Genomic DNA, 15,139 nt, shown 5'->3' with positions numbered 1-15,139 from the left:
AGAGGTAAACTGCTCAATGGCAACGAAGTTCACATTAACTAAAGTTGGGAAGGTCATGTCTTGAACTTTTTAACCTATCAAAAAAAAAAAAAAAAAAAAAAAAAAAAAAAAAGAGAGAGATGAATCTAACCGAGATCGATATCAAAATGGTATTCACCTTGATCGGTCCCATGACCCTTTCTAAGTTTTAGAACTTGATTACAATCTCATTTGGCCACCAAAGAAATAACACCTTGAAGGATATTTTTATAATACAAAAACTTAGAAAGATATATGTGAATCAAAAGGGAAGGTAAAAGATTTTATATCTTTGATTGCCAGCACAGGCTGCAACCCTTATAGCACCTAAATTTTTTCCCTTTTATTGTATGAAGTCCAAAACGTCTTGAAGTCTATTCAACCATATGAATCCATGGATTAAGGGATTCTCTCTTCACCCCCAAAATAAAAATAAATAAATAAATAAATAAATAAATAAATAAAAACGCAAAACAATCGAGAGTTCGAGACACCTCAGGTCCCATGCTTTTCATGGATCTTGAGCCTTTGTGGTCCATGTGGGTTGTGCCATTGTAGGGTCTTACTTGAGCCAGAGGTTTGCCTTAGTCCACTTGAAGGATGTGAGCTGGCGTTCTTCATTACCACAAAAGAATATAGGAATAATTGTAGCCAAAAAGCATTTGTAGAATTATGTAATGGAAGGTTGGGATTCGACCCCCGCCATGGGACCCACAATCGAATGGCTTGTAGGAAATAGATCGTGACCTTGCAAGACTTTATGTGGCCGTGCTTGGACGATTATGATTTTCCCCCATCACATCATCTTCATAGTTCTCGCAATTTGCTCTAATGGAATAGGAATTGATGGTCCCACTCCTTAATTGGAACTGTTCAAATTATTCCACTGATTCCTAAGCTCTTCCACTACTCTACAGAAAATACCATATGGACTTATTGCTTTACATTTTTTCATCTTCTTTAAAAGAATACTTGATAGGCTTGTCACACTCTAATATGATCCAGAGAGACTTGTCTTAATACTTTGGGTGCCACTAAGGATTGTATTTGCAAAGGCTTGTCCAGTAGACCTGCAATGAAGCCAAGGCAGATCAAAATATTTGGTCTAATGATGTGTGTCATTACCTGTTTTGATAATGAGTTAGGATAACCTAGAATGTGCATTCCAGGGATAATCCTCACATGCCACCTTCAAGCACAAAGGAAAAGAATCAAAGCCTTGAATGGATGAGAATGCTTCTCTCCACTTTGAATATTTGACATGCAAATTGCAAAGCCATCAATGTGATGCATAGTCGATTGGATATGCCAAGCAGGTAGTAGCAAAAGCAAGCTCTAGCTGAGAGATAACTAATTTGCAAAATTCAATCGTGAAATTCACCAAGATAACCTAAAAATAGGGCATATCCAATGCATGAGACTCCCACCAAAGCAGGGTCTAGGAAGGGTCATCATAAGTAGCCTAAAAATAGTAATTGTCAACTTGTAGCCATCCGATAAAATTGGACTTGTACCATAGTAATTTTAAATTCAATACAAGATACTGTTTAGGGAAAATGTTCCCAACATGTTCATAACAAACAAATCCTGATATTTATCTGACAACTAGAAATTTCCTGACATTAAGAATTGAAACAGCACCCAATGAATTATAAATAATATGAATCCACACCAATATAATGGAACATAGTTTTGGTGCATTGGTATTAGAAGCTTCTTGGGCATGAAAAAAATCATTCTTTGATTGTTTGATTCAACTGTTCAACTAAACAAGCTAGAGTTGTGCTGTGCGAGGCATCTGCATGATTCTGACTGTTCTTCACCTTTCAAGCAATTTCTTCTCTCAAATGTCATGATTTTTGGTGTATGCCCCAATACAAACCAACACTAGTCTTGTGGATGGAATAGTTTCAGTTGATGCTGAGAGGCCTTACAATTTCTGTGTGGCGATTAAATTGCCACCCTTCATTAGTATTGTCCTGAACAAGGTAATCATATAAGAACCCACATCAGAAAAAGAGACATGGAGACCAGAAGGAAAACAATAATTTGAAAATGCAGCACTATATTTGACTTTGTATGTTTCACCACATACTATAGAAATCATTGGGTTGAGTTCTATTCAAGGAGGAAATGTTAGCTAAGGGATTTTTTTTTAGGACGACAGAAAGACTAATGGTTCTATACTAAACTACATCAAACCAGCTACAACTTTCCGGTAGATCACATGGAGTGGCCAATCAGACCACCTATCATGTCTACCAAACAGTTGCATCAAACCTTTAATTGTTTCTCATTCTCCTCTAGTACCTTACTTAGTTGTTCGGATACCTTCATGGTCTTGCTTCACTTGCCAATCTCCACAAGCAGAGTCAATAAAGCCTCACACACCTCGCGAGCATCAGGCTCATAAGGATCCTTCTTCTGTGAAGAGTAAACCATCCAGGCATGGTTGAGCTTCCTCTCGGGTCGGACAACAACAGATCCTGGAACTTCAGCATCAGAGCGGGTTACTAACCCATCACTCTTCTCTCCATACCGAAGTTGTAAGTGCAGGGCAGACACAGCCATGGCAGCAGCAAGAGGGATTAACACAGGCACCTTATGGCTCATGGGTACACAATTAGACTCCTCACCACCAAAGCTAGCAAAGGGAAACCATGGAAGCTCAGCATGGCCTATGTGAGACATCATGGCAAGAACCCCTGGGGCCACACTAGCCTCGGAGTGGAAGGAGACAAGAGGGACTTGTTCTGGTAGCTTGTGCTTCATGATGAATTCTTTCCGCTTCTCGTATGTGAGATCCTCTAAGGCCCGAATATCACCCTACAATGGAAGTCGCCATTTTCATGACAAAACATTTACTGCAGTGCTTGCCTCATTCAGATGTTCATGAAACTTTTATGAATTCAAAAGAAGATTTTGGTTCCATTACCCTAAAAAAATGGCACAGTTGCCGCATTGCAATATAGAAAGGATTATATAGAGGGAGGGTCAAGGTCAAACTAAGCCAGGTGTGGTGACAGCTCCAAGGGCATCTACACAAGTTGCCCAAGGAACTGAAAAATGGTGAACTTCCTAGAAATACAAAGAGTTGACCAAGTTGACATGTGTCGCATAAATCATGCTGTTTTGGGGCTCATCAAATTATACACCAAAACTTTATTAGATTCAATGCATAGTTATAATAAGAATACCAAGCAAGTGAACAAAGGAAAACCATAACAGGGCCACCGTCCTGGCCAGGCCAACCTGAAGGCCTAGATCTGCATGATAAGGGATAGAAACCATATAAATCAGAAAGACTCAATTATGGTGCTTTTAGAAATCATACAAGGACAAATTTTTTATTTTATTTTATTTTATTTTTTTTTTTTGGGGGGGGGGGTGCCACTGTTAATGTCTTAGATCAAGAAATAATTTCATAATTTTTTTTTATAAGCATTGCTCATAAAAATCTTGTCTCTAACTTCTTAAGAAAAGGGATTTTGAAGCATCAATGTTCTAAGTTGGTTTAAAACTAAAACATGAGGGGAAATGGTTGAATTCAGAGTGAAAATTAAAAAAAGGGAAAAATGCTTCCTACATTTCTCCCTTTACACATAGAACAAACCTAGGTCAAAAAGGCTTGCCTCCACCAACCATAAATAGAAGAAGAGGTATTTCTAATGGGAAATTTTGATCTGATAAGTTTGGTGCTTTTGAGGGACTGCAGATATCCTGTCCAAATATGTGTCAGTACATATGAAATTTGTCCAAATCTTAAAATATCTATGAAGAAGCTATTTCTATTTTCTTTTATCAGCTTTGTCTTTCTTTTTATTGGGAAAAGAAAGTTATATATTAATCAGAGCACCTAAGCAGGAAACTGTGATCAATTATTTTTTATACCCAACAGTGATCAGATTTATTTGATGTTAATTGGTGTATGTTGGATGTAATTAAGTTTTTCATGGCTGTTCTGATAAACAAAAAAAATTATGCATGCCTTTCTGGCAACATATTTATGTCAAAACTTAAATTTTAAAAAGGCCAATCTTTTTCATTTTTATTTGATTTTTATGGGTCAATTTCCACTAAACTGAGCTAATTCTCATGCCATTTACAGCAATGCCACATTCCACTTGTAACAGTTCAACCATGTTTTAATCCTAAGGTGATGGAAAAACCTTGATCAGCGTGCAGATCAAGAGTTCCATGATTCTCCTGGCTTCCTTGTCAGCAATCTGGCCTTCTCGGAGAATATCAGAAGCAATAGGGGTTCCACCATATGGACTTTGCACCAGTGCCAACCCAGCAACTTTGTCCTCCAAGGCAGACCAGTAAATTGACAACGCAGCAGCAGCATCCACCCCACCCTTACTGTGTCCAAGCAGCAAAATGCGCTTGCCTGATCCCCAATAAAGTTCTTCAATGTATTGCTTCAATTCCCAGGCATTGTGCTCAACTGATGCCTGCCAATGAAAGAACAAAGAAATAACAAAAATAGAAGGTTAAAAATGGTTAGATCATTCTTCATCTCCATACAGAAAAAAAATAATACAATACTTGTCGGCAGGCTGGAGTTCAGTCCTAGTCTAGCATAAAAGGAATTTATCTATCACCTCACTATGAATCTTCGCAATATGGCAAGCAAGACCCATCTTCGAGAAAAACCTTTTTGTGCTCACAAAATACAAGGGACTATGGTTGCTAAAAAGACCTGTAAAATCAGAGTTTGAAAAAAACACAGATCATTGAACTTGCTAAGACAAGTTGATTAATGAAAAGCCACACAAAAGTAGTCAGAAGAGAACAAAATCTCCTCACCTGGAATAAGTAAGTATACAAAAGAGTTAGGTAGAGTGTGCTCGCCATTTCTTCAAGCAAAAACAACAGAAAACAAAAAGCAATCAGGCTAGTTAGTATCTTGAATTGATCCCGAAGGATGTACATATCCAATTTTGCTGAGTTGTAACAACATAATTGAAAGCAATTTGTTGCTGACTAATGGACACCAACACATCCAATTATTGTGTAAATCACCAAAGTTTACAAACTTAAGTACCATGTATTTTCACTCCCTAGCCATATACTTTTCTTTCTTAGAAGTTAGAAGAATTTGTAAGGGTTTATTTCAGATTCAGTGACACAGGAGCAGATTTAACTATTTATAGTAGAAATAGAAGGATCTAACTTGTATGTTTGGAGACTAAGCCAGAGTTGACTGTCATAAAAACCACAATGCTTAGAGTCAAGGAAACAGAAAAGAAAGAAGAAGAGATTAAACATAGGAATAAAATTAAATAGGCACCTTATACACAGGATAATGTTGAAATGGTCAAAACCCAAATGGAGAGCTAACAATGTAGATATGGGCTTCAAACTGCTGCTGTGGTGGATGATTCAACAAGAGTTAGTTATAGCCCACATATGACAGGCGCATGCCCTCTTGGTGCTTAAGTCTCACTATGGATGTAAAAGATTCTACGTTGCCGAGACCTCATAATGAGCTGGATAAGTCACCATAACAACTAGTACCACAGGTACGAGTTGAAGAGATTTCTTTGGCACAAGGGTTTTGGCTGCACATCTCATCCAGCATTGCTCTTCCTCAAGCATTTCTTGAGATAGCAGCATCCACTTATCTCTGGAGAAAAAAGGTTATTCCCAGAGGGATGTCATAATGAGAACCTGGCACCAACTCTTGCCAGTGCAGATTTGAGAATTCAAGCCACATTTAGATAACGTGGGGGTTATAAGTAATTTACCATGATGCAAATGCCAGCATAAAGTCACAAACACCATTTTAACATTAAGTCTATGTATCTCTAGTGACCTGTACTTGATGTCTGTGTCATGACTCAAGGAGACTTTGCATGTTATGATATAACCTAACAACCCCCCCCCCACACACACACACACCAAAAATAAAAGAAAGATATGTCTATTCTTCACATGTTACATTTCCACATTATGATGGGAGAAGGTTTTGTTTCCTGATGAGGCAAATTTTGGCCAAGGAAAAAGACCCAAAATTAAACTAAATGCTTAAAATACAGGCATCATCTGAACATGAAGAAGAAACCACAAAAAAGTAAAAATTATTGTCATGGAAAAACTGTTTTAGAAGGGGAAACATAAGCCCTCTCATTCATGGCTTAACTTCTCTACCACGCTGTGGAGTTTTCTATTATCTTGTTGATACACAAGATATCATTACACAAACATGGCCTAGTAGATTGCCATGGAGCATGAAATGTCTCAAGTCTCAAATCTGTTAATGTCTGCCTGATAAATATCCATTGGCCCTTAAAAGTTTACAAGAAAAAAGGAAGAGAAAAATAGTCCATAGTAGAGACCAAGCTTAATTTTGTATTGGGATCACAAAGTCCAGCACAAAAAGGAGCTTCACCAGCGCCTGGGAGTGACTGGGACACACATGGGATTGAAGAGATGAGATGTTATGTGGTTGTCTGGATTGGTTGGCCATTGCTAGTCTTTATTTCATTCAATTTCTCCTAGATTTGCAATGAGGGGGGGGGGGGTCTGAATTTTTGGTTTATAAAACTTTTGTTTTAGGATAGCAATTATGTTAGTCTACTGTCTTTTAGTTTTGTTTGGATCTTATTTCAGTTAGGTCTATTCTGGAATTGGGATTGTTTCGACCTAGTTGTAGTTGACTCTTGAAATGGGAGGTAGGATAAGTTTTGAAGTCTGAAGTGAAGTAGGAAAGGCATGACAACCAGCAATCAACTTGTATCCCCTTTTACAACTTTTCTTCTATCTGAAGAATTCAAATTCTAGCAGTGCTTTGAGATCGCTATCAAATCCTAATGGAGGTGAGAGGTGGGAGGTGGGAGGTGGGACATAGGAAGCTTTCTTCTTCTACAAATGAGCTGCAAAATCCTAGTGTAAATTCAAACTTTTGTCCTGCACCTAACTTTTGTTGCTTGAATCCAGCAGAAAACTCCCTAACTAAATGTCCAGACCTATTTTGTCACCAATTTCTCAACCCCTAGCCTGTAAACATTTGCTGGCCAACCCAATCGCCCACTTATTTTCCCTTAGTACTGAGCTTTCTTTAGTAAACCATCACTAGTAAGTAGTAACAATCAGCCAGGCACTACCCCAATTGAAATTTCCCAACTTCTAATAGACCCCTACTGTAAAACCCATAAAAATTTAATCCCTCCTAAAGTCCTACAACAGTTCCACATTAACTCAAAGGTGAGAAGACAATTACAAATTCTAGAACGATATCTCTGTTAATCTGGATCATTATTTTAGTTGCAATTCATTTAGGAGGCAACTACAAACATTGGCCAGCCTTTAAGAGGACAAAAAATCTATTCTATATGCAAAAAGTGTCATGATAGTTAGGTCATATCTCTATTCTTCTAATCAGTAAATATCAAAGCCCCTTCCAGTGATAATTCTGAACCATGGGAACACTTTATGAACTTGGAAGGGTAGAAAATGCAGAGGTAGGAACCATGATGATGAAACTCAGGGTTTACGGTCACAAAAAATATCAGATTAGATTGCTACCTTATGCCATCAAGAAGTTCCATGAATCTGGTTGTACCATCCTTAACATGTGGCACTCCAGGAGCTCTTTGTAGCCATCCAATTTCACTGGAAGATCCATGCAGCGTCCTCTGCACTCGAGATATAAAACTGGCAAAAACAAAAATTCTTGTCATCTCAAAAAGAATCAAGTGATGTAAACAAATTCAAGAAACCCATCAAAACCGAAGAATTTAACCCTTTTTTAAGTTTCTTTACCTACAGACTCGAATTTGAACATGTCTAATATGAAGAAAAAAACTCTTCCAACAGGTAATGGCCAATCTCCAGGCTAGTCTGAGACCAAATATCGGGAGAATAAACCTGCACACAGATGAATCAACTATGGCATAACCATAGAAATAGATAAGACATGTAACTGAAATAAGGAAGCATCTCCCAATTTGGCCTTCCAGAATGTTAAAGGATTTAATAACTCGCAGCAGCATTGCCTTCATGGCAAACAAATTTATGTGGTAGGGTTGACTTGTTCCTTCTCAAGTTAACTTCCGTTTTTATATCTCAACGCCCATTCAGATCAAGACTTTCAAGTGTTATTTGGCATCTAAAAATGGAAATACTTGAATTGGTATACATTAGACAAAGACAAAATTAAGTTAGATAACATCTATATAGAGCCATGCCCTTTTCTATGTACATTGGAGCATATTGTGTCTTCAAAGAAAACATCTATCCTTTAAGACAAGATCTGGATACAAGTTATAAGTAAAGAGGACACAATCAAGGAAATTTTCAGGACCATAAACCAGCATGATGGACAAATCAGTAACCATTAGATCTATGCAATGTTTGATTTTTTACTCTATTCAAAAGGAATAAGAGTAAAATCAAGTAAATGAGAGAGAGAAAGTATAAAAACTTAGTCTCACCAGACTACCAACAGAAACAAGAAGTTGGAGGCGTGCAGCACCAATTAGTCAACTAACTTGAATTGTAATACACAAGAGAATAATTCATACATCCCAGGTTCCTACTTATTCTTTTTTTTTTTTTCCCCTCTTTAATAATTGACATAAAATCATAATCACGTCATCAGAAACAAGTACAACTTGAGCTCAAATTGACGGTCAAAATTATCCATATCTGCAATATTGAGTAATTAAACTGAAGAATTCTGTTAAAAAGAGAAAAAGAAAAAAGGAATCATACCCTTGGAAAAGAAAAGGACCACTCCAACGGCTCTGACAGGTTTCTACAACTTCAGAACAATTTACAGGCAACTGCTCTTTTAAGTCTGACACCCTTCTTTCACGAGCTTGGAGGCTCCCACCTGCATTGGAAGGCTTAGGAACTGTTGGACAATTATGGAGAATTGACTGTGAAATGCTGCTGCCCAAATATCTGAAACACTGCCCAGAAGATGAGACCCTTGCATCTTGTGAACATATATAGACATCTCTGGACACAAGATCCTCTGCAATAACAACAATATTCCCACACACAACCATCATGCTTACAAAAGGATGAGTTTCAGTCATCAGTTAAAAGCAGAAAACTCAGTTGAATGCCATAACAGAGAAACAACAGAAGTTCACAACGTGATTACATCAGAAACAAATACACAAAATCCCATATAGTATTTAAAAACAAAGCAAAAATAAAAGACTCACCAACAAAGCGAATGAATTGGCGGCTTATATATGAAGTCAAGGCCAAAAGATGAGCAAACAAATCTTCCATTGAAACATCTAGGGGTAGCTCAGTTGGCAAGGACCAACACCTCAATTAAGATGTCTTGAGTTCAACTCTCCATGGGGCCTACTTGTCGAAAAAAGTCCTCCATGTGAAGATTTGCAGAATGAATATTAATGGTCCTCATAGCATCACAGTAAACCTGGAAAGATGACTTGTGGGAGACACTACATGACTTGAAGTCCAGGCTTAAATCAAATCATAAAGTAAGCAAGAAGTGGTCATTGCAACATTCATGAAAGCTAGAAATTCCAGGATGTGTTCTTACGAGAAAAGGAAAACGTTAAACATGTAAAATTTGAAGAAATAAATATGACACAAAAATCCTTCTAGGTAAAAAGCTTAAAAATTTAATCTCACCACTTGCATTCTTTCATGCCCATGTTTTCCAAAGAGGCAAGAATTCCTTGATACACACCCAAACTGTTGTAACTTCAATGTAAAGAAGAAATGGGTGTTTAGATATACAGTGGGATAAAAGCATATGTGGGTATTGAGAAAATATGCGGAAAAAAGATGTTATAGAGCATATATGTATAAAACAATTGCCCTTCAAAATATGAATTTCCAATAAATGTCCCAATCCTGAGATAAAAATGAGATCAGTCTTAACATAATATGCAAGATACTATTAAATTAATCCATCTCAAGGCAGATGGAAGAGAGCTCCATCACGGAACAGTAATGAAGGCAAGCTTTGGAATCATTTAGTGATGAAAAACTATGCAAGGGAAACATAATAATCCATAATAACAAACATTTCCTAATAAAAAAAGTCATTCGAAGGGGCTCAAAACCAGGGAAGAGGCCTAGAAAACACAACTGCTGAAGGAGCACATATCATATTCATATTAAAGTGTCATGATGTAGATTCAAAGTTCACTGTCAAGGACATGGATCTGAGCAAAAACCAATAATCCTCTTTATGCAAAAGAACCAAAACACACAAACGGACTTCATATATGACATGCGATGAGATAAAAAGATCTAAGTGTGCAGTCTCTGCCAGGCAGTGTGCCACCTTCAAGGAGAGAGTAGCTGTTCAGTGAAATTCACATTTCACAAAAAGAAGATTCCAACAGTCTTCTTTTGCATACTCCACAGGATTGGCTATTGAACCTGGGTCTGTTCCATCTCAACCTATCAAGGTGTTTTCCCTAGCGGAAAGTGGAATATGCAGTTAGACACACTCTTATACTGAACTACTTCGATAACTTTGATTACACTAGATGTGATCATCTATTTACAGAAAACTGTGTCACAGTACATCCTTGTGGCAAATTAAGTAGCTCAAAACGTGGCAACCAGAAAGAACAGAAAAAAAACCAGTAGACCAGACCGAAACCCACAACAATATCTTTGATATACACCAAAGTAAGCAACTGTGAGTTCAACGCAAATATTCTAAAACCAAATAATTCAACAACAATAGTACAGTACTCTGTTACACAGGCTGATACATCATCCCAGAAGCTATTACAGTGAAATGAAATGGAATGAGAAAATAAACATCAATGTAGGCATTAGAAATGAAGAAGTTACAGCATGCTAGTAAGTAATACAAAATCAGAAGAGAACTCTAATTACCAACTGCAAAATCCAAGAGAGCGCCAAATGAATTATACAAACAGACGCCAAAACCAGAACCGATAGAGCATAAGGAGACCACAATCCACAATCTGCAGAACCCACGAACATATCACTCTGCCGAATTCGACCAACACCAAATTACGTATAAATAAATGTATGGGGGTGGGGGAAAGAGAGAACTATCATCTCTATCATCAAAATGAACATTAAAATATAAAGAGAATTAAATAGGAATATAAGAGGAGGAAAAGAAGGAGGAATGGGCGTTGGAAGCAATAATTGAGAGTTATCCAAGAGTATCTTTATGCAATTCACCGGGACAGGACCAGATGACATCGTTATCTGATCCCTTGTAATCTTCTATTCGCTCTCCTCTGCCCCACGTAGACACGATGACGACGACTTGGTGGGTCACGAGAAAAGGACGCCAAGACAACACGAAATTTAAAAAATAAATTCTTCTTAGTTTTCTGTGAATAGCGTTTTTACATAATTCAGGATCCTGCAATTTTTTATGTTTGAACAAGAGAAGCAACCCCATGAATAAGGATTAAAGTCGAGTCGTTCCCAGAAAATTCAAATTTTTAACAGTCCAACCAACGACCTCACCTCCCGCCCAACCACGCATCTACAGAGGCCATTCACTATTAACCATGGCCGACTGACCGACTGACCGACTGACCGATCGACCGACAGACTAGCTACATCGGAACCCTAAATCTAAAACTTAACTGAAAATCGTTTCAACTTCCAACCAATTTAAAAATTTGCGAGTTCGAAACTTGTTTCCATTTAGCAGGTTCTCTCCACCGTCCACACACATTGCACTGGAATCCAAGAAACAGTTTAAAATTTCCCGCCATAAAAAGAAAAAAACCCTGGTTCCGTTAGTCCACTCCAGTCTTCCGTGGAGAACACTCCGCAGTGCCAGCTTGCCCTACCATTCGATCTGATCTTTGGTTTTATCTTTCGGAGTTGAACGGATTCACACGTTCAAACATTTGAATTTGAATTTTCCATGTCTGCTTTGAGTTCCAAACGGCGAAAAGGTTTCAAGTTCCTGCTAGATGACTGATCTGCAGATTCTCCAGTAAAAGGACTCAGCTCCCAACTTTCTCTGATATGAAGTACTCGATTAGTACTGCGGCTGTGAAGGTTTTTAAAGACGTTCGTCTTGAGTTGCTCCATGTCTCCGCAGTTTGGACTCGTCATATCTGATTACACAGCCTTGAGGTCCGGGACCGGGGTCCAGGCTTAAAGTTGTGGTTTGGTGGTTTTTATCATGGTTTTTAAATGGTATGAGTTTCATGGTTTTAAATAGTTTTGATCCCAACTTAATCCAACAAAATTTGTTTTTGTTTATAAATATTTTAATCTTATATCAAATTAAATGAGACATTGAATAAGCAAAGATTTAACTACATAACTATATAATGGGAGTAAATTATTGAATAGACTGTTGCACGGCCTCTATGGTCCTTAGTTCTTCCATAAATTAGAGGGAAAATTACCTGATTACCCACATTTGGATTTCTCATCACCAAATTACCCAATTCATGTTTGGGTTTACAAAAATACCCAAATCAGCGATTACCTCTACCCATGTATATTCTTGGACCATTTTAACCCTGAGGTACTCCACCCTCTCTACCTCCTATCTCTATGTCCACCCTTCCCTGCAACTCAACCCCAACGAGGCATCACCGCCCCCTTCTTCTTCTTCCCCGCCTTCACCCACCCTCCCCTTGATGTCTCGCCCCTCTCGTCCCAACTTCAATGCTCTGTCTCCGCAACCATCCCCACTCTCCTCCTCCTACAACAATTTCTTCTTCAACCGTCTTCACCAACTGTTTCCTACAATCCCCCAACGCTTCTTCTTTTCTCTTTTTATATTCCCTCCTCAAAGTGAAACTGCACACACACACACACACACCCACGCATGTGCACACAAAGAGGCGCTCTCAGTTTTGCAATGGAGACCAAAACCTTAGAACCTGGGATGGCAACGCCACTGTCGTCGTCGTCGTGAGTCCCAGTGAAAAGGGGTGCTTGCAAAGAAGGGAGAACAGGGGCAGGGAGTGGATTGAGGTCCAACGTGAGAGTGGTCGGAGTTGCAAATGTCAATAACCAAAGAATCATCTACTTGATATGAAAACCTAACGACTAAGGGGAATCTTAATGGGACTATCCAATTCAAAATGACAAAAATCAAGATCAATCCTGATCGATTACGAGACGAATCAGCCAATTCCGTATTCGATGCATCGGTTTTGGAAACCCTGGCAGCAATGATGGGGGCTATGGAGAAGTAAACATACAAGGGTAGGGAGTTGTAGGGGTGCTTGCGGAGAATTGATAAAAGGGATTCTGGGCGAAGGCAAGGGCAAGTTGCAGGGGGCCAGCACACTCCATCCCCCAACCATCCCCCCTTTCTTCTCTTTCATTTTTGCTAGGATTGATTTCTTGAAATTCTGACCTGATTTTCTTAGAGGGTGTTCACGGAGAATGGAGAACAGAGGCGGGGAATGGATCGGGGTACCTTGTGAGAGGGATTGGAATTGAAACAACGATGGGTTGCGAAGTATGGAGAACAGGGGTAGGGAATGTCTCTAAGTTCCTCGAGGCAAACAAAGAAGCTCTTATAGCCAGGCTTGCATCAAATAGAGAACTTCCTATTCATGTTGCAGTTCTAAAAGAAAAGGTGAGAATTGTAGAGGAGTTGATGAATATGATGCGTCCAAAAGATCTAAAGATTCTGGAAAAACAAGGGAGAACAGTCCTCCAGATTGTTGCCTCAATTGGGAATTTAAAGATAGTGAAGGCCATAGTAGCAAAGGAAAAAAGCCTAGTGATGGGGAAAAGCATGTCTTACAGCATCCCAATCGTTGTCGCTGCAAGGGCTGGCAAAAGAGAAGTCGTGCAGTTTCTTTACTTCATGGCCCATTACAGAAGTGGGTCGAGGAATGTAGAACAGGGGTAGGGAATGATTCCGGAGAAGGGAGAATAGGGCTGGTTCATTTCGATGCCATTGCCAAGAAAGGTATACCCCAACCCAAGGCAATCAGAAGGGTGATCAGAGAAGTGGTTATTGGGGGTAAAAATGGTAATATATATTCTTAATTGAGTGAAGGCTACTATTTTGGACAGTTATGTAAACCCAAACATGATTTGATATATTTTTGTTAATTGAAACGTAGGTTGGATAGTTTTGTAAAAAGAAACCCAAAAGTGGGTAATCATGTAATTTTCCTTAAAGTATACCCATGTTTTGTTAAAACAACCAAATAATTAAGCAAAATAAAATATTAAATGAAAAAAGTGAAATACAAACAAAGCTGCTAATAAACGCAACTCAACGTTAGTGTTCTAAAGTTAAAGAGCATGAGGCACTGAAAACACATCAATTATCCCCTCATTCTATTAAATCATTATACAAGTCGATTTTGATAGTGTAAACGGTTAGATTTTCACCGTGTCAATTCGGTTTGAAACTGACAAGTTAAACCATTAAAACTGAATCAACCCGTTTAGTTAATCAGTTTGGATAAACGGTTTCGGTTTGAAATTCACATCCTTAATTAAAACATAATGTTTACTTAACTGACTATATCTCTCTCACAGAAACTCCAATCGACCTGATTCTTTCTCCAACTAAAAATTGCTTGTTGGATCGGGCTCGTCTCCAGCGATTGACGCTCCAACTAGAGTCCAACAAATTCTTCAAGTGCGACACCTGTCCTCACATGAATCCAACAATTTACATTCATTCCACCCACATGCCTCCCACATCCTGCTAAAATCGCCTAGAGAGAGAAACCATCCTTTTAAACTGAGCTTCATCCCTCTGCTCTATGGGGAAGGTCTTTGAAGAAGGAACGATGGGAGGTGGAGGAAATGGATTATCATCTGTATATGAATCCATACTTCGATTCAATCTACTGAGATTTTCAAGGATTTTCAGTATTATCATCCATAACCCAGATTTATAGTAACAAATTCGAACCAAGTTTAATCAAAGTTCACCATGAAGATTAGTTGGAAATCACTCAAAAGCTCAATCCATGATCTAAAAATCCAATTTTTAATGAATGAGAGAGTAAGATCTAAAAATAAGAAGAGAAGGGGGAAAAACAAATCCAATAAGCTCCTCTCAAATATTTTTGTTTTTCAAGGGGATTTTCTCAGTATGGTTTCACCCATAACCCATAACCTAGCAACGATTAGAAATCACTCAATAGCTCAGACCCATAAATCAAATTATTACGCAACA

General features: G+C 38.4%; 1 protein-coding gene across 12 annotated transcripts; it reads right to left on the bottom strand.

Annotated features, from left to right (window-relative positions):
* Nucleotides 1-1,510: 1,510 nt before the first annotated feature.
* Nucleotides 1,511-12,100, bottom strand: LOC122061571. 12 transcript variants are annotated; one of them, XM_042624920.1, is made up of 11 exons: nucleotides 10,867-12,099; nucleotides 9,640-9,711; nucleotides 9,198-9,467; nucleotides 8,737-9,001; nucleotides 7,786-7,890; nucleotides 7,549-7,677; nucleotides 4,828-4,877; nucleotides 4,623-4,720; nucleotides 4,188-4,472; nucleotides 2,350-2,844; nucleotides 1,511-1,997 (listed from the first exon to the last, which is right to left on the bottom strand). In XM_042624920.1, exons 3-10 carry the CDS (start codon nucleotides 9,265-9,267, stop codon nucleotides 2,365-2,367), a joined length of 1,482 nt encoding a protein of 493 aa, XP_042480854.1. In that variant the 5' UTR covers nucleotides 9,268-9,467; nucleotides 9,640-9,711; nucleotides 10,867-12,099; the 3' UTR covers nucleotides 1,511-1,997; nucleotides 2,350-2,364. The 12 variants fall into 12 exon arrangements, with proteins under 12 accessions (XP_042480854.1, XP_042480901.1, XP_042480894.1 ...); XM_042624967.1 differs by having other exon boundaries at nucleotides 9,198-9,433; XM_042624960.1 differs by having other exon boundaries at nucleotides 9,198-9,421.
* Between the last annotated feature and the right edge of the window lie 3,039 nt (nucleotides 12,101-15,139).

The sequence above is a fragment of the Macadamia integrifolia genome, chromosome 2 (assembly GCF_013358625.1).
Source record: "Macadamia integrifolia cultivar HAES 741 chromosome 2, SCU_Mint_v3, whole genome shotgun sequence".
In the NCBI taxonomy this organism is placed as follows: domain Eukaryota; kingdom Viridiplantae; phylum Streptophyta; class Magnoliopsida; order Proteales; family Proteaceae; genus Macadamia; species Macadamia integrifolia.
The sequence above is the reverse complement of the archived record's forward strand: the minus strand, read 5'-3'. Positions and strand labels throughout refer to the sequence as shown.